This window comes from Podarcis gaigeae, assembly GCF_964106915.1.
Source record: "Podarcis gaigeae genome assembly, chromosome: 9".
In the NCBI taxonomy this organism is placed as follows: domain Eukaryota; kingdom Metazoa; phylum Chordata; class Lepidosauria; order Squamata; family Lacertidae; genus Podarcis; species Podarcis gaigeae.
The window spans coordinates 35321885-35346126 of NC_139685.1; the positions used below are offsets into that span (position 1 = coordinate 35321885).

General features: G+C 44.5%; 1 protein-coding gene across 17 annotated transcripts in view; it reads right to left on the bottom strand.

The window, feature by feature from the left end:
- Positions 1–24242, bottom strand: part of PALLD (palladin, cytoskeletal associated protein) — a 216413-nt gene that overhangs the window by 25618 nt on the left and 166553 nt on the right. For 9 of the 17 annotated variants that reach the window (XM_083755336.1, XM_083755345.1, XM_083755352.1 and 6 more), the window contains 5 exons: positions 11735–12421; positions 3963–4098; positions 3106–3207; positions 1355–1405; positions 229–450 (listed from right to left, as the gene is read on the bottom strand). In XM_083755336.1, the coding sequence (XP_083611462.1) occupies positions 229–450; positions 1355–1405; positions 3106–3207; positions 3963–4098; positions 11735–12421 (1198 nt within the window). Of the gene's footprint in view, positions 1–228; positions 451–1354; positions 1406–3105; positions 3208–3962; positions 4099–11734; positions 12422–18960; positions 19363–24242 lie in introns of those variants that run through there. The other 8 variants (XM_083755346.1, XM_083755350.1, XM_083755339.1 and 5 more) reach the window with 3 other exon arrangements.

A 24242-nucleotide genomic window follows, 5' to 3' on the forward strand; every position in this document is an offset into this window, starting at 1 on the left:
CTGGTCTTTTTTGGGAATCCTGCAACGTGTTTAAGTTTTTACTCTGCTAACTATACAATGGAGTTCTGCTCTGGATCAATATTGAGTAGAATTACATGAGAATTCCTGCAATGCAGGGGGTTGGACTAGATGATCATCAGGGTCCCATCAAACTCTATGACTCTATGCTTCAACCGAGAGTCCACTGACGCTTTGTGTGTACCTCCAATTAAGTTTCTTTTCTCTTACCTTTGGGTTTGGGTTTCCAGCCACTCTGCAGGTGAAGGTGACTGGCATTCCTTCAAATATTTTGTAATGCTTCAGCTTCATCTCAAAATACGGTGCCACACTGTTCTCCGGGTCTTCTTCTCCATGCTCGACCTCATCATCAGACTCTTCTACAGGAGATCTCTCCAGCCGAAACTCAATCTCACTGATCAGCCTCTGCTCAAAGCTGGAGACTTTGTATTCCTACCAAACAAGAAAAGCTCAGCTAAGTTTCCAGTTAGTTAACTTCACTCTCCATACACACACACACACACACACACACACACACAAAATCCATTAGGATTGCATTTAAAGTAGAAAACTGTATTCTTGAATGTACAACATAAGAATCTCTGGGTGGGATTCATCTAACTAGCCTTGTCAGCAGAAGCCCAGAACAAGGACTTCCATTTGTGCAATGGGGCATCTTCTCCCACCACATCTCCAAAAATTTCATGGGGCAAATTGGAATGCTTGTGCAGATAGAATAGCAGTATGGTAAATCCAGTATTACGATCTTCCTGCATTGGGAATGGAATTATATATAGTAACAGTGAATTTATGGCATAGCTGGAGATTGGGAAATTGTGCAAGGACCTACCACGTGGTCACATTCCATGTCCTCCCATTATTTATTGTTTTCTCAATAAAAGCCACATGAAGTGCCAAATTCAGAAAGGGAGGGAGATGGTTGTATGCAATAGAAATGTTAGAATACTTTGAAATTCAGCTGGATACCTTCTTACATATGCCAACAAGGAATTCATTTAGACAACAGGTAGAATTCAACACTACATTCTTCCATTCAGATTAGCTACTGACAGTCATCCCTTTAGATGTCAAGTTAATGCAGGATAACTTGCTCTTGGTGGCTACCATCCAATAAATGTATCACATAAATAAAATAAGGTCTGGCCATACAGCACAGCACAGCACAGCACAGCAAAGCTTTAAAATGTTAGCCACAAACATTAAAAAAACTGTGCATTACAAAGAAAAAGATAAATTTATGGAAACAGAAATTTGTAAAGTCAGGAAAGGAAAAGACGTCAGAAAACAAACAAGTCAGCAGACAGCAAGTCAAAAAAAAAAAGAAGAGAAGCGAAACCTTTTGAGCATCCTTGGGAGTCACTACAGAAGCACCGAGAGAGCCACTTCCCTGCAAAAGGCAGAAAAAGAAGATAGACACCAAAAGTAAGGAGACTCAACTCCAGCCCAAGAAAACTCATCAGAATGCGCCACATCTTCAGATTGCCAAGTTCAACTAAAAATAATTTTTTCAAAGTTATTCCAACTTTTCATCTCACTTCTGGACCTGGGTTGTATCCAAAAGTGCAGATTACCTATTGATGAAGCAAAAATGAGGACAAGATGGAGAGACCGTGGTTTATCTTGAGACAGTGAAAGATCAGAAGGAAAGAAGGGGCTAGAAAGGAGAGGATGTTAAAATTTCACTTCCACCTTATCCTGTGAGGAAAAAGCACTCTGTCTTGTTTAAAATATTGCTCATGGCTAAATCACCCTTATTTACATGATTTTATTCTCTTGTTCAGGCTAACTTCAGATGTCACAGTTTTGCCAATGTAAGAGGAATCATGCATCCATCTGTATGATTAAACAATTGCCCCAACCATAATAGTTCTTCCAGCAGACACAGTCTAGTCATCCCATAAAACCTTCAGGTCCCCCCCACCGCTTAAAATTATGCATGTAGTTAATTTAACTGATGAGCCTACATCCACGTTTCTTTGGTGAAGGATTTCTGTATACTTCCTAATCAAAGCTTTGGACTTTCTTGGATTTTTCATTATTGTATCCTTCATAGATATAACCTGTGGCTCTTCAGATAGTGTTGGATTTAAATACCCAGCAGCCCCAGAATGGGCAATGGTCAGGGACGATGGGAGTTCTAGTCCAGGAATACCCACAGAACGAAAGGTTAGCTATCCTGGTTTAAGGACTGGTTGTCTCCCTCACCTATTGTACTGGCTACTGAAGTACATACAGGAGCACTTCTATGACCTTCAAGAAGAGAACGGCACTATCCATTCCTTCCTACACATACAAAAAATGGGAGAAAGCCCCAGAGGGACTAATGGCAGAGGGAAAATGGCAGAGAAAATAAACATTTTTCCATGTTAGTGGAATGTTATGCACAGTGCTTTTTTCTGGGGGGACTTAGGGGTACGCATACCCCTAAACATTTTGTGAATCTTTGTACTTTGGCCCATTTACTGCATTTATTTTTCCCAATTTGAACTATAAAATGGTGATTCTCTTCAGTCAAAATGAGAGTACCCCAAAACATTTTTTTAAAAGAAAAAAGCACCGGTTATGCATATTCATGTGGATGATAGAATGTCTAGAATATCTGTCACACTGGAGAGGCTGACTAAGGCAAGAACTATTCGGCACACTTTTGGCATTAAAAATAAATTTCATTGAGTCCTTTGATGACCATATCATCAAGAGTTGGAATGTGCATCAAAATCCTTTTCTAAAACAGAAGCACAGCTCTCTCAATTATGGGCATACTGGATAGCATGCTATTATGGGATTCAAGTGCAGCTAAGATGCACATTGATAATCTGGTTAAACCCTCTAGACCTTGGTCTATTTTTCCTTCACGTAAAGAAGGAAACTCCATTCAGGCAGCCATGAATCAGGTGTGGGGACATTAAGCATGCCTCCTTCAGCAATAATCCACGGTATAAGCCTAAAACCCAAGTCAGGCACGATTTCCCTTTACTGCAAAAAAGCAATGCTTTCAATCAGCCCTCAAACAAGCAGGCACAGAGAGAACCAAGAGAAATAAAATGGCTCTTTTTACTGTGCAAGTGCAAAGCTATGTAGCCGCACCTGTCCGGCCAGTTCTTCTTCCGGCTCTTGAATATTAAATACGGTTGCAGCGCTGTCAGCACCTAGCAGTCGACGTGCCATCTTCTCCTCGTAGGTTAACTTCTAAACAAAAGGAAAGAGAAAGACAAATTAGCATCAGTTACTGGTAAGCAGATGGGCAACACAGCAAACAGCAACTTCATTTCAGGAGTCAGTTCTGAGACTCGCCCATGCCCTAGGGCACATTTTTCCCCTGAACAAAAACTGGAGGGACATTTTACCCTTATAGCCCCTATGCAAATGCTCTTATATAAAGTACACAAAGGAAGCCTATCTTCTGTAGTTTTACATGCCGTTAATCTGAGCAACAAGTTTTAGAGTAAGTTGGCTTCAAAAGCTATTTTCATTGGAGTAAGACTCTCCTCTCAGAGGAAGGGAACCTCTGATTCCAACCCATTGTAAGACTACACATCTATTATTTCTCTTCTTATGCAGTGTCTGCTTTACTTCAAGGTCTATTTTGCCAGTTTACAATTGCGCTCCCCCCCCCCCTTCCATGTGCTGTATTCTACACATTAAAACCAAAATACAGTGGTACCTCGGAAGTCAAACAGAATCCGTTCCAGAAGTCTGTTCGACTTCCAAAACGTTTGGAAACCAAGGTGTAACTTCCGATTGGCTGCAGGAACTCGTGTCAAGATGTTCGGGTTCCAAAGAACGTTTGCAAGCCAGAAAACTCACTTCTGGGTTGGCAGCGTTCGGGAGCCGAAATGTTCGACTCGCAAGGCGTTCGGGATCCAAGGTACGACTGTAAGTGTCTCCAAACCAAATATGTGGCTCTACTGATTTTTGTCAATAAAGATCTTACTGCTACGTACTGGTTGGCCATTGTTCAGTAAGTCTTCTTTGAAGCGAAGCTTTCTTTCCAGGTCCTGAATGACAGCATCTTTTGTGCCCTGAATTTCTTCATCAGATGCAATCCTAGCAGTTCTGCCTGTTTTCTTTGGAAATCCACTGCAAAGAAAACATAGATAACTGTGGGTGCTATACACAGAGAGAGCAGTTGCCCCAAACTTGGATCTCGGCATCCACAAATTCTCCTTTTATACCTATTATTGTTTCCTGCACCATCTCCATCTTGCTCCTCTTCCCACTCCCTGTTGACTTGTCCTCCAATCAATAAAACCATCCAGAGGGAGAGACCAAGGCAAGCAATTACACCTATCACCTCTCTCTGGTCAGATGGACAAGCAGTGACAGCAAGGAGGACCACCAGGACCAGGAAGAGGCTGACAGAGGGGCCCCTTTAGTGGTATGATCCCAACAACGCCAGCCCCAGTGTTGGCAACTAGCTGGTATTACTTATTTCTTTCTAGAATGAATAAGTGAAACCTTCTCCTTGAAGATTCACACACACACAATGTGTGTGTGTTGATAAGAAGAAAGCTTCAAATCAGTTAGAATAAGCAATATTTCAAATTCCATGTAGGCTCAGTATCTGTAATTTGCTTGAACGTACCACAAACAATATATAAAATCCTACTTACAAAATTACAAATAAACGGGCAGAGCACATGTAATTGTTATGTTCATGTAAGAACTCGGGGTGGGTTGGCAGAGCAGGGAGGTTCTTATTAATCTGTTTCTTAGCATGACCTACAGAACCAGGCTGAGGGCCTTCTCAGTAATGGCGCCCGCCCTCTGGAACGCCCTCCCATCAGATGTCAAGGAAATAAACAGCTATCTGACTTTTGGAAGACATCTGAGGGCAACCCTGTTTAGGGAAGTTTTTAATGTTTGATGTTTTATCGCGTTTTTAATATTCTGTTGGGAGCTGCCCAGAGTAGCTGGGGAAGCCCAGCCAGATGGGCGGGGTAAAAATAATAAATTATTATTATTATAGCTTTGTCTATCAAAACATCCCCCCCAAAATCTGTACAAAATGTGGGAGATTGTCTTTGGCTTACTGCTTGTGGTCTGTTTGTGGGGAGTCAAAACACAAGCTTGGGTTCACACATAATGCTAAGTCAAACCATGGCTCAGGTATTGGCAGTGTAGCAACAGCAGGAGCCAAGAAGATGCAAAGCAGCTATAATTTTCTTCTGACAGTGTACCAACAGACTTGCACTGTTTGGCTTAATGTGACCTGCAAACAAGACCAATGACATTATGCTGCATCTGCCAAATCCAAATTTAAAAAGAACATGCTGCTAGTATATGACTCCAAATAAGATCAGAACCACAAAGATACTGATCTTCACTGCTGTAAAGACAACTTTCCATTAGCTGAAAGGGAACATAACCACAAGTGATGACTGTATTCCACTCTGCAACCATTTTGGATAATTATTAATGAAATTAAGAGAATTATAATCTACAATATACCGTATTTTTCGCCCTATAGGACGCACTTTTTCCCCTCAAAAAATGAAGGGGAAATTTGTGTGCGTCCTATGGGGCGAATGCAGGCTTTCGCTGAAGCCTGGAGAGCGAGAGGGGTCCGTGCGCACAGACCCCTCTCGCTCTCCAGGCTTCGCGGACCTCTCCGCAAGTGGGGGGAGCGCTCCCGCTGCTTGCGGAAAGGTGCCTGCATGCGGAAGCCTGGGCGCGCTGAGCTCAGCGCGTCCAAGCTTTGCGCACCTCTCCGCAAGCGGGGGGAGCGCTCCCGCTCAGTGCGCCCAGGCTTCCGCATGCAGGCACCTCTCCGCAAGCGGGGGGAGCGCTCCCGCCGCTTGCGGAGAGGTGCCTGCATGCAGAAGCCTGGGCGCACTGAGCTCAGCGCGTCCAGGCTTCGCGGACCTCTCCGCAAGCGGGGGGAGCGCTCCCGCCACTTGCGGAGAGGTGCCTGCATGCGGAAGCCTGGGCGCACTGAGCTCAGCGCGTCCAAGCTTCGCGCACCTCTCCGCAAGCGGGGGGAGCGCTCCCGCTGCTTGCGGAGAGGTGCCTGCATGCGGAAGCCTGGGTGCACTGAACTCAGCGCGTCCAGGCTTCGCGGACCTCTCCGCAAGCGGGGGGAGCGCTCCCGCTGCTTGCGGAGAGGTGCCTGCATGCCGAAGCCTGCGCGCGCTGAGCTCAGCACGTCCAGGCTTCGCGGACCTCTCCGCAAGCGGCGGGAGCCAGCCCTGGGCTCCCACGGCTTGCAGAGAGCTGCCTGTTTGGGGGCTGGGGTCAGGGGAAGCTCCGGTGGGCCTCCCCCGCCCCAGCCCCGCGCCTGGGGGGGAAATAATTTTTTTCCCTTTATTTCCCCCCCAAAAAACTAGGTGCGCCTTATGGGACGGTGCATCCTATAGGGCGAAAAATACGGTACTTTTAAAGATCTTTTGGAAATAAGACTGTTACACTGATATTTATGTTCACAATTTTTTTTCTTTTAATCCAAACACATAATCCCATTTTAAGCAAAATCTATTGTAATTTATTTGTTTAAAGCCTTTTCCTGAATTTCACATAAATGGAACTTGTGTTCTTTGGTATCTAAAAAAGAACCTCAATACCACCGCCTGAGCCCTTTTTATCTAAACTAAAAAGCAATGTATTTTTTTTAAAAAATAAAAAATAAATAAACAAGTTTAGGGAAAATAAAACCAACTATGTTTTTCAGCTATTGGATATTATCCAAAACTTACCAAAAATAAAACAAAATTCCCATTAAAGAGTAAACTTGCATTAACTTCAATCACCCATGAGGCCCCCTTCTAACATGGCAAGTGCACAGGCCTCTAGCCAGGTCAGTAAGCCAAAAGCAGCAAAAGGTTGGCTTGTGCCCTACCAAAAGACCCTGAGTAAATAAGCCAGGGCACCCTTCCCTCTCTCTCAATAGAGTATGACATATGCTTTGTAGCTTTGTTTAGTTGAGACTGACAGCAGGTCACTTGTCATTAGAAAAATGTTTTTACTGCAGCAATCACTTAGAAATAGAAGTAGATAAAAAGCATATGGGAAATAAACCCTTCCAGATGCAACCATTTGTCAAGGTAGAAGAGGTCAGTCCTTTTGGCTACTGTACCAACCTGGAGAGTGCCTCCTTTCCCATCATAGGAGCCAATTCCTAGGGCACTAGGTCCCTTCATCTCCCCCCCCTTTTTTTTAAGGGGTCAGGCTCCTCCAAGGTTGATGGGCATTGCCATTCAAATGATGTGTGCATGCCACATCATGTGATCAATTATGTGAGGTGGGGCTTACCTGCCCCCCCTACATTTTATTCAAGTTGGCATCCCTGGCTTCCCATTAAGCCAAATTATTGGCCAATGCTTATTGAGGAGTAACCCACAGCACTCCATCCGGATTATGAATGAGACTTGGCGCATTTGGACAAAAATCTGCTTGTGTCCTTCATAACTCTGGGCAAATTTAATAAAATCAATTTATGTTATGCACGTACTGAACATAACTGTGGATAACACTTACATTGTTCTTCACAGTATCTGCCTACAAAATAACATGGCAGGGGCGGGGTGAGCCACTATGAAGTTTCTCAGAGATATTTGATAAAAGTTGGGACAAGTGCAACTATGGGGAATCACCCGTGTTTTCTTGTGAAGCAGCAACCTTAGAGTATTATAAAACCTGTGTTCCAGCCAGGCTTTTGTCCTGTCTTCAGGATTCTCTTTCTCAACAGGATTTATTAAGGTGCCAAATGGGACTGAGGACAACAATGTTCTTAATGCCTCGCTTCCTTCAAGTGTGTGAGTACTACAGTGGTACCTCGGGTTACATATGCTTCAAGTTACATACGCTTCAGGTTACACACTCCACTAAGCCAGAAATAGTGCTTCAGGTTAAGAACTTTGTTTCAGGATAAGAACAGAAATCGGGCTCCGGCGGTGCAGCGGCAGCAGGAGGCCCCATTAGCTAAAGTGGTGCTTCAGGTTAAGAACAGTTTCAGGTTAAGAATGGACCTCCGGAACGAATTAAGTACTTAACCCGAGGTACCACTGTACTGCTACACCCACAAATATATTCTGCTTTGGTATAATAAAAAACAACAACCCCAAACCTTAAAAAGTGTCCATGTTTTGGTTTTGTTTCCAATAGATAAGGAGGAGCACGAAGAAGAAAAAATTGTTGGAGCCCAAACTGCTGTTACTGAAGGCTATGTGAGTCAGGACTCCCCCACAACCCTCCGCCAAAAAAATGCGGGGAAAGGAAGAGATCAAGAGCTCACACTGCCACTTGTAATCAAGACGTTGGCTGCAACCCAATATATATGGGTTATTGTAGCTTTGAGTTAGTGCGCTGGGCACTTCTACTGTAGCTGGCAAAGGGCTTGTGCACAAAAGACTGCATTAGTCAACTGAAGCCATTATCTGTGACGTCATGTGCATGCACACATTATGGCAGAAGTCTTTCATACAGCAGACCAGCCAGCTTCACTTAGAAGGTGGGGTATGCTTCTTAATGAATTGCTTAGCAGCATGATGCATTGTCTTCCTTTCATATTGCTTATGAGCATCCTTGATCAGTGAAAGGAAATGATAAAAACCAGTGGACACTGGGTGACTTGTTAGTTACCGAAGCAAAATCAAATTCAAAAAAGCACATTTGGATGAGACAACCAGCTGCTTCCACTCAAATAAATGCAACCTCTCTCTCCCCCCCCCCCCGCCACATAACATTCCTTAATCCTCTCAATTCCCATAGATCTTTCATATTTGATTGACTGCTTTGAAGAACATGGAAACAGCAATTAAATTTAACATCAGCAAGAAAAGAAAAGAAATCTAATGGTAATTTTGGAATGTGTAAACAATGCCCATTCCAAAGCAATGTTTTCTTTTACTTTTTAAAGGCTTTTATTATGTTTGGGGCTGGCTGTTCTTACTCAGAGCCATTACTGCTGGGAGTTATGCACACAGCAGAATTCTCTGTGAACATTCAGAGTTGCACCAAAGAATGTGAACAACCAATCTTGCACAAATCCTGCTTCTATCCCTCTTTCAAGCTGACATACTCACAAGCTGAAAATGCACTATCCTGCCCTCTGACGTTGCAAGGGATTCCAGTCTAGCCATGGACTGATGACTAACTCTACATTCTCTTTCTAGTGGTTATGTATTGTATATTTGCAGAGACTCCTTATGAGCCAGCTGTGCTTTCAGGCTCAACCATGCGACTCCACAAATGTAAATAGAGAGAGAATTTGGATTTGCCTTTGGAGATACAATTAAACTGCACTTTCAAAGGAACGAAACAGAATCAGTTTGGGATTCTGCTACATGGTTGTACTGATCTGAGGAGGACTAGGAAATAGATCCAGCTATGTATGTACCTGGTGGCTGTAATGAACACAGTCAATCAGAGAGAAGAAAAATAGGCATTAAGGCCTGCAATTTGTTTTTGATGCAACTGAAAAATGCACTCAGCATCTTCTGATTCAAGGGAACCAGACCCACAGCATAGATAGGAAGCAGCAATCTCTGCTGTACATGATAACCACTTGTAGACAGAAGGAAGGGACAGCAACAGCTAAGGTTGTGGACAAGGAGCATAGTAGCCTGAAATGGAAGGGACAACCCAAATTCTAGTTCATTAAAACAGGAGCAACATCCCACAAATCAGCTGACCAGTGGGACACACCACTCTCTTTAAACTATTCTACCCAAAGCCCGGAGGGAGTTTCAGAGCAGGGTAGGAAAAACTATGCCTATGTAGCAAATTCACAGATCTCTGTGGACAGGAAGAGGGCTGGATGGGCTCCAGGAATTTTGCCAGGGATTGCCACAGCCCGCTCATTGGTGGTGCGTTCTATTTCCAGGCCTTCTTGCATACTCTTCAATTTTGCACGTATTTCTCAAGTTAAGCAATTGTTTAACTGGTTTTTATTATGTATCCAAGTTGCTATTTCTAAATGTTTTCTGCATGCAGTAAACAAACCTTTAGAAACATAGGTTTTGGTTGTGTGTGTTTTTAAAAAACGCAAGATTCTGGAATGCCTAAACCTATATGTTGGCAATCTAGCACTTTAAAGCTGTCCAACTGGAAGATGTTCACTTGAACAATGATGGTTCTGGCAATGCTGCCAAATCCACAATCTACAGAGGCCTCTAATTCACAAAAATGAAGCTCCTTCGGGTTGAAATGTTTATGTGATATTTATTGCTCATGTTCCCATGCCACATGTTCGGGAACAAATGTTACTGAGCCTTGATTGAGAGCTCTATAAAACTTTGGTTTCATGGGAAATCACGATGTCTCCTTTGGCTTCAAGTTGATTCCATTCTTCTATTTAGCTATAGTGAGTTTTCATCCATTATTTCCTCAACTTTCCCCCCCAAATGTGGAGGACATGTTTGCTATTAACTCCTTAGACTTTGTGCCAGGTAGAAACAGCCACCGGGAAGTAAGGAGGAGGGGAGCTGAAACCAAATGAGCTTTTGACCTTTTAAACAACAGGCCACAGCTGAACAATACTAGGTGCGAAAAGGCACTGTGTGGGAAAAGACCTGAAGACTGAAAGGGAAGGTCTGACCAAGGCCATAATGGAATGTGGTGTCAAAGGAGGCCAATGAGGCTCTTTATCTCTGCAGTGCTTCAAAATAATCTACATTATCTTTCCTGGTTAAGCTTTCTGCAGTACTGATTATTGTCAGGGCGGGGAAGGGGGAGATGCTGGGATCAAGGCTCTACTCCAGTATAAGAGTTCGAAAGCCCAATGGCCACAATTAGCAGAATCCTAAGTAATAGGAGCAGGGACGTGGGTGGCACTGTGGTCTAAACCACAGAGCCTAGGGCTTGCCAATCGGAAGGTCGGTGGTTCCAATCCCCGTGATGGGGTGAGCGCCTGGTGCTCAGTCCCAGCTCCTGCCAACCTAGCAGTTTGAAAGCACATCAAAGTGCAAGTAGATAAATAGGTGGGAAGGTAAACAGCGTTTCCGTGCCCTCTTTGGTTTCACCAGAAGCGGCTTAGTCATGCTGGCCACATGACCCAGAAAAGCTGTCTGTGGACAAATGTCGGCTTCCTCGGCCAGTAAAGCGAGATGAGCGCCGCAACCCCAGAGTCATTCGCGACTTGACTTAACTGTCAGGGGTCCTTTACCTTTACCTTTTTAAGTGATAAGAGTAGAAATAAGAGATTATACTGGCAATCACAGGCCTTCCAAATATGCATCTGGCCAGTTATTGCTCTGCTGGTTGGCTCAGAATGGTGCCCAGCGCCATCCCTTCCCGGCTGTTTCACATACTGCATGTTTGGACATAGACACACATACCGACCTTCTTAGAAGGGAGTGGCAAAAATGAGACGTTGTAATGTTGCCAAGGACAGGGACCCAGAGTATAACAATAACTTTAGTCATCTCAGGAGGGTGGACCAAGGGAAAGGAAAGACGAGGAGGAAAGGTAGTTGGCTATAGATATATAAGAGCAGCAGCCAACAACCATGTGCATGTAAGAAAGGACAACAGTCTGAAGGTACCAGGGCTTTTAACTGCAATGGACTGAGGGGGTGGGGGTGGGAATGAATGCTGGTAAAAGACCATGCATGATGGCTGAGATACCTGCCATACAAATGTGCTCTGAGAGATATCCTACTGGAATAATATGTTAACTATGGAGAAAGTAATGGAGGTGCCTACAAAAAGCAAAGCGCTACAAGTAAAACCAAGACTAATAAATCATTGTTTTGAGAAGTCCACCAAACATTGATACTTACGGCGGTGTGACGCCTTTTGGAAGTCCTAGTGCGTTGACAGAGATGGGAGGTGGCTGGGATGGCAGCATGGAGCTGAGGAAGGCAGCTGGGGACTGGCTGGAGTTTGAAAACCTCGATGTTGGAGAAAGGCTGCCAGAGGGTGAAGGGACAGAAGTTGGGAGAGGAGGTGGCGGAGGTGGCGGCAGTGGAAAGAAATCGGCGGCTGGAAAAGATGATGTTGGACTGAAAACTGGTGGAGGTGGAGGCGGTGGAGAAGGAGACCACGGGTACTCCCCCTCTGGAGCAAATGGCTGAGAGAAAGAGGGAGCAGATGTTCTGCCAAATTGTTTCTGAGAAGCTGTTGGAGACATGGGAGATGGAAGGCTTGATGTTGAAGATCCGGAGGAAGGAGTCACGTAGCTGGAAGCAGGGCTGATGTTCTGCGCAGCAATGAACTGCTTGGGACGGGCATAGTTGAAGGAGCCGGATGACTGCATGGCGGGAGCAGAATGGGAGTTCAGAACGCTCATTTGCCCAGGAGAAGTGGCAGAGTGACTTGACTCGAGTTCTTGGAATGAAGGTGGAGGGGGGAAAGTTGGAGACAAGGGCAGAGTCTGATGGAAACCAGCTTGCTGCTGAGGGCACCACTGGGCAGATTCTTTTTCCAGTCGGATTTGGTTTTGCAGCTGCTGAAGCCTTAGAGGGTCCCTGTATTTAAAATCAGGAGAAAACAAATTTAATTTTGTGTTGTGTTGTGAACAATGCCAACAACAAAAAGAGAAATGCCAGTTTGGTCCTATGCGGATAAACATTCTTGACCTACATTCCCTGTTAGCAGATGAGAAGTGGGGCATGGGAATCCCAGCTTATACCCTGCCATGTGTAAATTCTTTGCCTCCTTTCTTGATTATAGGCTGCACCTGCACCAAGCTAGACAGAATTACCACTGTTACAAGGATTTGAAGCTGTTTTTCCCCAAATCCTGATGGAAAGGTACCTTGCATAGTGATAACCATGGTTAAGGTGAGCATAGATGCTTTAACCATGGTGAAGACCTGGCAGCAATGGCAGAAACAGAGAGAATCTGCAAATGGAAGTGGGCATGGGGGAAGATAGACAACTTCCCCTCTCGTAACCATTACAGCTGTACCACACCCTTATCTGCGTGTGAACCAGCGCTTTTAAATAATGCCCCCCCCCCGAAGTTAGCAGTACAAATGATACAAACCAAAAGTAAGGAATGCTTAAATATAAATGCACAATAAACAAACAAACACACCTATGTACCAGATTAGTTGAGACAACAATCTCATTCCAGGAAATATTGTTCTCAGCTTCCTTATGATGAAAAAAAGATTTGCTACCCTGCAAAAATTCATTGTGAATGCCAAAAATAATATTGCTATCACAAAACAATGAAACACATGACAGAATGCAGCAACATCACCAGCCCTTTATATACGGCTGCAATCCTATGGGCACTGACTTGGGAGTTGGTCCCACTGAACAGAGCTGGCTTTACAGTCCAGTCCTACTCATGCTTACTAAGTTCACAGAAGCCTAACCTGCAAACCAACCAATCATTAGTCTGCTTGTAAGTCATAAAAGGGGCTGATGGACTCAGTACCTCCTCCACTCGCCCTGCTATATTTCCATGTTGCAGGTACAAGAAAGGGCCTTGACCAGCATAGAAACATGGGCTGATGGAGGGGGAAAAGGAATGCTCCACCCCACCTCCTGCAATGCACTCCCTTCCCTGGATGCAGTTCCTTTCCACCTCTAGCAACCATGCAAGGGCTTAAACACAAGGCTGTGCAAAAAAAGCCCACCCTAAACTCTTTAACTTGTATTTAATTATTTCTCACACATCTATATTGGACTCTCCAGGGCTTAAACAAGAGAAGATTTCCTATCTCCCTTGAAGTTGGCACATTTGGTGTATGCCTGCTTCCTGTGTAACCTGCCCCAGGCTCATAGCAAGGGTGGAACAAGTAGGACCGCACCACCACCAGGGGTGCTTTACTTCACCTAAACTTTAAAATAGGCCCCCCCCTATTTTAAAGGAGCCTTGAAGAATAAGACCTTGGTTTACAATAAGAACATGAATGGCTTAAACAACAGTTTCAGGCAGGATGGGGTAGGAGATTATTGTTGGATTTGAGCGAAAGGAAGCTGCCTTGGGAGCTACAGAGCCTGGTGTGTGTGTGTGTGTGTTTATAGTGGAACTTCTAAATATTTGTGCATGGGACAGCGGCCAGCCACTGTGCCACATAATGCACGCAAACTATTTGAGCAAGTATTTTATGCAAGATCACACCCATGCACTCAAAGGGCTACAGCTGCTCTACTGTAGCAATGCTACATTCTCAACGAAACCTCAATCCAAGCAAATATCAGCTTTATCCTTGTGTGGTCTTTATTGGAAGATTCATCCATCTTGTTTACATGCTGTCTATCACAGCTAGAAAGCCACGAATAGTCCTAAATGTTCCAGATGCTGTTCTTTTTCTTTTTCTTTTAAGATTATACAACAACAACAATCTTTATTACGGTCCAGAGACCAACAAAACATTACAAATCAATACAGAGTTCATACAGCCTACCTTCAGGTTAATCAAGCACTTTGTTTGGAATATAGGGCTCATTTGTTCTTGCAAGCACCGATAGAAACTTTGCCACTGCCAAAGTTCTAGCTTTTGTCCGGTCTTCCAGTAGGAACCTGACATAGTGAGCCTCTGACTTTCCCGGGAAAGGCACCAGCAAGGGTAGTATCAATTCAGCCCTGGCCTGCTCATACTTCGCACAATGTAACAAAATATGATTTATGGAATCGATGTCTTGAGCACACGGGCAAAGTCTGTCCTGGTAGGGAACTCCTCTCAACCTACCATCCAGCACTGCAGAGGGGAAGACATTCAGTCTGGCCTTGGTGAAAAGCCTTCGATAGTTAGGTACTGTCAGGTTTTTGATGTAAGATGTTAACTCAAAGACATACCCATATTGAACTCCTGCTGCCAGTGGACTACAGACTGCATGTGATCGAGATCGCAAGTCACTGTGTGCATTGTCCCATAATCTTTGCTTTAAAGCCTTTTGGGCGCCTTCATAACCCAGGTAATACAGTTGGGGGGGAGACAGGCCAATAGAGGTGGCTTTTTTAGCCATGGTTTTCTGCCATTTGCTGACAAATTCCCCATTGGTCAAATGTTGGTACAGACCCTTCCCTAGATTAAACACTGAAATCCTGAGCCAATGTCTTAGGGCAGCCCACCACGCTCTAGCTGAAATTGGGCATTCACCAGCTTCCAACAAAAGTACGGAGTTGGGGACGCAGTTAGGTACCTGCAGCAGAGATCGTATAAATTTTGCCTGAAAGCCATCTAGCTTTGGAAGGTCCCCATTATGCCAGACATTTGCTGCATACAGGAGTTGGGAAACGGGCTTTGCGTTGAAAACCCTTAAGGCTGCTGGAACATATTTGCCGCCCTTTGTAAAGAAGAATCTATGTATGGCTAGCTTTGTAATCTCCGCCTTTTGAAGGGAGGTTTGCCAATGGTGCTTCCAAGATCTTGTATGATGGAATGTGAGCCCTAGGTAACTGAAGTATTTTACCTGTTCAAGGTTATGGCCATCCAGCACCCATTTAGACTGGGAGAATCTTCTTTCGAAGACTAAGATTTTAGATTTTTCATAATTAATGGATAAACCATTTCCAGAACAGTAATCAGAAAATTTCCTCAACAGATAATTCAAGCCCGGCCTGGAACGCGAGATGATGGCTGCGCCATCAGCATACAACAACAAAGGGGTCCTTCTCATTCCTATTTTTGGAATGTGTCCATCTGGGTCCATTAAGTTCTCTTTTAAGATTATTATGTGTGCACACCTTTTTCTCTTTTAGTATATCTGCCCTATAAATATTTATATCATAGCTGACTACTTTAAAATCTTGGCCTGGATATTGCCCTGCAAGTGAAGTCTCATATATTAAGTAGTCTGACTATTGTAGCCTAGCAGATGCGCAAAAGCAGTAGTCATCTAGTAGCTGACTCTGAAGAGAATATTCTTCCCACACACATGGCAAATGTTACGTAAATACAAAGGCTTCCAACCTAAAACATGCAGTTAGGGTGAGGTTAGGTCTGTCACAATTAACGGCGAGGAGAAGGGCTGCAGCTGAGTGGTACAGCTCTGGCATTTCCACTCAGGGCGAGGAAAGACACCCTGACTGTACTCTGGGGAGCCCCTGCCAGTTAGTGTAGAAGAGGGATGGAGGTCCTAGGCCTGCCAATTGGGCCTATGCAGCCATTTTGTCTAGCCATGCCCTCCTGTCACTCACTTATCATTAGGTGCAGATCATGGCCATGGCTGTTTAACTTTGGTGGTGAATACAGAAGCCCAGCTTGGATTGGTTCCACTCAGCAGATCCCAATCAGAGCTCCCGAGTGGCACTGACCCCTGTTGCAAGCTTAAGAGTGTGATCCCAAGTATTCCTTGACAGCATGGCCTATGTTAAGCTGTTTAAATGCAGCACCAAATGCAAGTCTTGCTGGCTTCTGGTGGGCACAGCTCCACCTGACATCCACCCACCTGTCAAAAACAGAGATCTGTGGACGTGTAAAAAGCTTTAAAAAAAGGCAAATTACCCCTGGGCGGTTAAGTCCAGTCAAAGGTGACTATGGGGTTGTGGTGCTCATCTTGCTTTCAGGCCGAGGGAGCTGGCGTTTGTCCACAGACAGCATTTCCGGGTCATGTGGCCAGCATGACTAAAACCACTTCTGGTGCAACGGAACACAGTGACAGAAACCAGAGCGCACGGAAACACCGTTTACCTTCCCACCACAGCGGTACCTATTTAACTACTTGCACTGGTGTGCTTTCAAACTGCTAGGTTGGCAGGACCTGGGACAGAGCAATGGGAACTCATGGGAATTTGAACCGCCAACCTTCTGATTGGCAAAGCCCAGGAGGCTCAGTGGTTTGGACCACAGCACCACCACTTTGGGATCCGGCCTGCCTTACCAAGATGGTCTCCCACCCCTTGTGTAGACAATACTAAGCTAGATGGACCAGTGGCCTGACATGCTATAAGGCAGTTTCTATATCCCCAACATCAGACAGGGATGGGGAGCCTATGGACCTGCAGCTGTAACTGGACTACAATTCCCATCGCCCTGGGTGATGGGCCACCGTGGCAATGTTGCTTCGGATTAATGGGAGTCAGGAGGGAAGCAACATCTCTGCCATTCCTTAAGGGTAACATCCTCTCTTACAATAGAAAAATTCTTCAGGGAGAATCCACTGGAAGTAATTTACAAGTGGGGCACAAGCCACGGGACTGAACTGAAATGACAAGCTCCAGCACAGCTCCTGTTTATATCAGTTGGGATTTATGTGTCATCAAATCTGTTTGGCTGGCTGACAGTGGTACTGTAATTAAGCAGAATTAAGAACATTTTTTTGTTGTCCTTTCCCTTCTAAAGCACTTTCATTGGATTACAAGGATGTCATACAGTTGATTTATGAAACCAGTTGTGCAAGGCTTGTCTTTAATGGTAGGAAACTGAAAATGCTTGCTTTCTTTAGGCCTGCTACATTGAGAAGTAGAAGTTGTGAGTATTCCACTTCTAATAAGTGTTGCAGATTATCAACCGACTGAATAGCAATGTTTATCTACCACTCACCAGAAGAATCTAATATGCATTCATCAGTGCCATCTGCACTGGAAGCTGGGTATGGCACAAAGCTGCTGAGCCCAAACATGGAAGTTTCTCAGGTTTTAATTTGCAATGTAGCAAAACTGTACACAGCTGGAAATTCTGCAGACTGAATACTGCAAATATGGCCTGTGGTGTGAGCCAACTGTGTCCTTAGGGGGGGCCAAGGCTCATAGTGATCCCAAGACAACCCTCTAGGGTGGGAAACCTTTTTGGCTCCACAGGCCACATGTGACAGATGCAAACCTCTTTGCAGTGAGACAGTTGCTGAAATGAAGCGGGGTGGACTTGCCTTGCTGCCTGCTATGTTCTTTGAAAATACAGTCAAACTGAGCTGGTTTGGCTGCACCAGGGAGTTTCGTCTCTGGGATCCAAGGCGTTCTGCAGTTCATCTCCTTTCTCCATCTCCCCTGTCTCTGGCTGCCTCGTCTCTTCCTCCCGCCTCCCCTCTTCCACCACCGGCAGCTGACTCACGAGGAGCACAACACCCCACCAGTCACTGGTCCCCCTGGATCATCTCCCACTGCACCTGCTTCCTCTGCTTACACATCCCTCCACTCCTTGGCTCCTGCCCATCCCTAACACCTGTGGTTTGCCAATGAGCTCTGAACCTACATGTAAAGCAGCAAAGAACAGGTGGCCCAACCAGCTTCAAACCATTGCTTGATATCCTAGTTTGTCCATCCCTCGAAAACCACCACGCTGACATTGGTTCAAGCCTAAGAAGAAATGATTGTTTGGGCTTTGGAAGCCAATAATATGTGAACGTGATGCCTAAATGCAGCTGCAGTTAGCATAGTTGTAATGCTAAACCACAGTTAAATGAGACCAGGGAAGAAAGCAAACGAATTCAAACCAAGGAGAGGGGACAGGAGATATGCCTGTCCCTGGCCTATGTAAAGACCACTGAGATGCTTCTTCATATCTGGAGTATGCGGAAGGGCTAAGGAATGGGAGTCATGCAATTCCTGCATGTGCATAATGCAGAACAGCCCCGTTAACCTGACATTCACTGTCAAATGAGGCAGAGGGGATAACAGCACAGGAAAGGCAGCAGAGTCAAGGCAACCAGCCATAAGCAACGGATTGCAGTCCTGGTTTGAGGGTGGTTCTATTTTAAGTTATCTGCGCTGACCATGTGGCCTGAGCTGTAGAAAAAAACTGCTCGACAGAGGGCCTGAAAAACATAACGTCAGAGTTACAAGAAGCTGGGGAGGAAAAGAGCAGTGCACAATTCAAGCTGGAGGCTTCTGTTTGGGGAAAGAAGCAGGCTGTAAATCAAAAGAGTGGAGAAAGGGCTCTTCACAAACCTCTTCCTTGGAAAGGAAAACAGCAACCTGCACCACAATCTGTCAATACAATGTCTCTGTATTTACTGTGCATATTCCTTCAAATCGTGGAACACCAGTGCATTATGTTGACTCATTCATGCATACCAGTAGCCATCAACTGTACACAAGGCAAGCTTTGAATATACAAAATCATTCTAGGTGGGCACTTTGCTGAGGCTTAGTTAAAGAGATCACTTACATGATTAATGCTCCAAGATAAGTGATGTTACACAACTTCCAGAATTCACATTTGGCAAGGCCTACAAGAATGCAGTTTTGCTATCACTCTCCCAGAAGAGTGAGTGATTCAAAGAATGCAATGTGCTGCATTCTGGAAAAGTCTGTCCTTGGTATCCTGTACATGTTTGTTCATCTTTATTCCAGTGAAACATCCAAAATAGCTTGTACCACTATGCATTTTGCTGCAGAATAATGACTGGAGTTGACTCAACTTTCTTCTTTTAGAAAAGTTCTGCTGCATTCATTCTAGAGATTTTTAAAAATAAAAATCAAGACTCATTCATATTGATGAAGCACTTCTGCCCAAAACTGAATTTTGTGGCAGATCTGAGATTACTTTATGGTGAATTTATCCACAGAACCTATAGAATGAATTATTATGACATGCTTCTAATGGCCCTGGAAACATTCTAATACTCAGCATGACATCACAGAAAGACTTCACTCATCCAGCCTTGTAAAACAAACAAGCAAACAAGCCAACAAACCAGTGAGTTCCCAAAAGCCTTTTGGAATAAAACAATAATTCATCAACCAACAATTTGCTGCCCTTTCATGACACCAAAAATCAGTTGCCTTAGGCTGCCACCTCACTCTGCTTAATGCTAGGTCCAGGCCTTTCCAAGTGACATAGGCTCTAACACAGAGCCAAGCTCCCTGATTTCAATGTTTCCAAGCTTGCCTTGTCCTGTGCTGGACTGTAGCCATACGACAGAGTTCATCAAATACGTTCTGAAAAGGAAACTTATTTTTAGGAAAGACAAAAAGACATTCCAACTGTATTAACGGAAGCCTGTTTTAGGATATACTCATCTATTTCTGCGTTTACCAACTTTCCTGGCTTATCAACATGAAACCCGGCATTTCCCAATTTTATTTTGTTATCTGCCAAATAGGCCTCAAGCTAAAGTTTGTCCTGAGGAAACCAGAAGCAGTGATAAGACTAGTACTTGGTGAGAACGTGCGATGTCTCTCAGCAATTCTTCCATTTACAGGAAGCATTTTTCATATTACTATAATATTTTTTTTCAAAAACATGCACCCATTAAGATAGCCAAGGATGGCTAAAGAAAAGAAAATGCTCAATAAGTCAAAGACACAACTCAGCTATTATAAATGCCTAAATTCAAAACTTTTATCAAATTAAACAAATGCCAACACAGCTCATGGCTCCTTCAACAGTTGGGACAGGAGAGAAGAATTAAGTACGGTCATTTTTCTACTACTGATGTACTGCAATGGAAGAAACTGCACCTAATAACATCTTAGACACAAAATGTCTAAAGACGATGGATTCCATGTCCTTTAGGAAACATTCAAGATCACAAAAAGAAGACCTCAAACCCAGCAGCCTTCTTCAGCAAGTTTCAAAGGTGATTATGGGGTGCAGCGCTCATCTTGCTTAAGGCTGAAGGAGCTGGCGTTTGTCCACAGACAGCTTTCCGGGTGTGTGTGGCCAGCACAACTTCTGTCACAATGGGACACTGTGACGAGTGCCGGAGCGCACGGAAATGCTATTTACTTTCCTGCCGCAGTGGTACCTATTTATCTACTTGCATTGGTATGCTTTTGAACTGCTACGTTGGCAGAAGCTGGGACAGAGGAAACTGCCGACCTTCCGATCAGCAAGCGCAAGAGGCTCAGTGGTTTAGACCACAGCCTCACAACAACCCTGTGAAATAGGTTAGGGCTGAGAGTGTGTGAATGGCTCAGAGAATTTCACTGGCTAAGCAGGGATTTGAATCCTAGTCTCCCAGGTCCTAGCCAAACATTCTAACCGCTACACCATACTGGCTCTAAACTCCTTCAATGAGCAGATGGGGAATATAGTCTGCTTTGGTAACAAAAGCTTTCTTCAGGCATTCTGAACAGGGCTTAAGGAAACATGCAAGGAGGAGACAGCATACACAAACTTGCAAACTCTGCTCCTCCATCCTTCATACCGCTGCACTACACATGTTTAGTGACTGTCTGCAATGGGGAAGACTCCTGTACTTGAGGAGGCTCTCAGGTGTTTTGAAACTCTTATTTTCTAGTGTTTCAAAAGGCACTACAGCCTCCACAAGTCCAGGGGACTTACTAGCTGTAGATGGTCACTGGGGAACATGGGGAGGGCAGTGGTTACAGGAATGGCGGAAGGGACCTAGTGCATTTGTGAACACACTTTCCTCCTGGCATTTGTGAACACACTTTCCTCCTTGCAGGTTTACTATTCAGAATGCCCCAAAAGGCTAAAAACAGTACCAGTTAAGCCATCCTACTCAACTTTCTCTCCTTATAAATATCTCAGCTCCTAGTTCAAGAAACATAGGTGGCAGTTATTCCAGATTAATTAATCCATAATTAAAATGCAACCTTTCTTTTTAAATTGACAAGCACCCCAACTACCCACCACCATTTTTAGATTTTAGCAGTTTTTCTGCCAGACAAACTTAGGGCAGGGGCTGAGCTAGGCAATCTTCATGTATATTTCAGACTTATGATCCTCAAAGATAAAATGATCCCCTGGATCCAATGTGGGCTACATAAAATAATCCCTAAAAAGCAGTCTAATATTTGTGTGCCAGGAGAGATTCTGCCTTTTCTTTCTCAAACTCTTATTAAAGCACTGCCTAAGTACACCACTGGTTGCTTGGTGATACTGATGCTTTATGATGTCACTGTTGTCATAGAAACCAATTGTCCACACAAGTGAAAATCCCATCTGCCACTAGAAGAGCATGGGAAGCTAGGAGAGGAGGCAACACCTTGAGTCTGGCAGGATCAAAGCTGCTCAACTAAAACACCATCACCACCGCTCTATGGCCCTGGGGACAGCTCCACCCTAAAACAACAGATATGGCACATGAAATCGACTGGTTGCGCAGTCAGGCGGCCGTATGTAAAGTAAACCACTACTGCCCTGAAGGACAGAAAGACCAGGATCGCAAAATGATCTGTTTTGTTGATGTATCCAGCTTAAATATGAAGGACAAATGTCAGAGAGGAGGAGGATACAATCATCTTGACCTGGCGAGTTTGGAGGATAAAGAAGTTATTGTAATAAAAGACAACGAGCGAAACAATCCTAATAATACGGAAGGTGCGGTCTGCCTTTTCAAGCAGGGCTCCTCTGAGGAACTCAATGTTGTGAGCTGGCTGAGCAACGACCTTCAGAAATACGCAATTGGATTTCAGCACGCACTGAAACCTGCAAGTGGTTCTCGTAAAACTCAGCCCTACACCATCTCATCCGACAAACTGATTCCTACTAACCCTGGTCCAAGGGGCTGCTCAGACGAACCTTCATATGTCAATAAACTCTGCTCCCTGGTTGTTCAAAAAGCACGTCAGGAGATCAAGGATAAACTGGAATGTAGCGGCATGCGCCAGCCCTCTACTGTTGACCGTAAGGTTTCAACTCCTGCATCCCCTGATAGTTGTTCAGAAAAGCCGTGGTCCCTGGATTTGCATGCAAAAGACATTTTCGGCATGGCATTGAAGATGATACAGCAACACTTAGTGGAAAAAAACAGGGAAGCTGTCCGTGAGTCACATTCCACTACCCCAAGCTACACTCACAGGGAGTCCGCTAATTATGACCGGGCTGGAGCATGTCAAAGACCCATATCTACCCCAGTGGCAGGTGGGTTACAAGATCCTCACCATGAACCAAAGCCAGGTATATCAGGGATCCTTTTGTCACTCGTCCAAAAGGTCTTGCGCGATGCTGCTTCGAGTATCGAGGACAGCGTCTGCGATGGGCACCGGGCTTATAAGCCACCCCCCACTTCGTAAATCAGGCTCAGGAGGGAAAAGGCCTTATCAAAAACAGACTAATGGAAGACGGGATATGTATGGCAATATGGATCAGATAAGCAAACAATTTATTGACCAGTTGGTGTGATCTGTGATGAAGTTGAGTCCGTTCCTAGCCAAGGCAATCAGTGGTTCCAATTTAGTGACTGGTGACATCTCAAGAGAAGTGCAACTGTCACAATTGCTCATCATAAACCTCAGAAGGGCAAAAAAGAAGACCTTTCTCCTGTGGGGGGAATCTGACAGGAGGCAACTGGGTCTAATCCATTCTGGGAACAATGGTTAACACACATAACCAGAAGGTCAATGTTTTATAGAGAGTTCAAGGTTATGCCTCCTCCCGCACAGTTAATGGCTGCTTCTTAACTTGCTGCCGAAACTGAGGTCGACAAAGTAAGAACGATGGAGAATTGTCTGGGAAGAGCTATAGCAAGGGGGATATATGGAAAGAGTTGCTGAGATACACACCGGAAAACAACAGATGGATGCCACCGTGGGAAAGACAGACAACTGGCTCCTTGCTACCATGGCAGGAGCCAACTTGTCCCTCTCTTATTGCTTCAGCCCAGCCTAGGCACCTAACCCACTCTTCTTTGGAACAACAACTGCCACTATTATTTAAAAACAACAATACAACAACACCAACCAACAACAGCAGACACAGTGAATTCAACTGGTAGATAAAATTGTAGCTGGGCAAGATCATCAATTAAAAACATTGTAAAAAGTGAAAGCCGAAGGAGACTCTTTTGTTAATCCACTGGACAGGTCCCCCCCCCCCCCCCAGTGCTACTACACAGGTTCTCTGTGAGCTTAGAATGCTGCTTTAAGAAAGCCAAGGTTCTCCAGCTGGAAGGTGCTATTCAAAACCAGGCAAATTAAGCATGCTTTTGCTTAATTTGCTTTCTTAGCAATGACCATGAAATGCTTGTTTTGCAGAACTTGGAAGTGGTTTTGGGCAGTGATTAGGAAACAGGGCTTAACTTCTAGAGGAGTAAGATACAGGATAGGGAAAAGGGGACATAGAGGGACAGACTAGGGACAAAACTCACCTTCATATCACAGGATCTTTTACTGCCTGCCTGATTTAACTTTCTCAACATATCCATTATTTATTGCTAAGAATGAGAATACATCTCATTCCCAAGATTTGGCAGGGCGGGGGAAAGCCACATTGTGGAGTGTGGTCATAGCCATGCATGCTAACTTCTAGACCAGTTGATCTTAAAAACTTTTTAATGGCTCAAGAGCATGAGCTTGTTCACAGAACAACTTCAAAGTGATTCCACCAAATGATCACAAAACACATCACCTTTTAACTCAGGTTGCATTTTGGGGTATTTTCCAAGACAGTAGATAGGGAAGACACCACCATTACTCTTATGTGTGAAACTCAAGAGCTCCTGGTATCAGGTGGCAAGGCAATGGGAGGTTTCATCACTG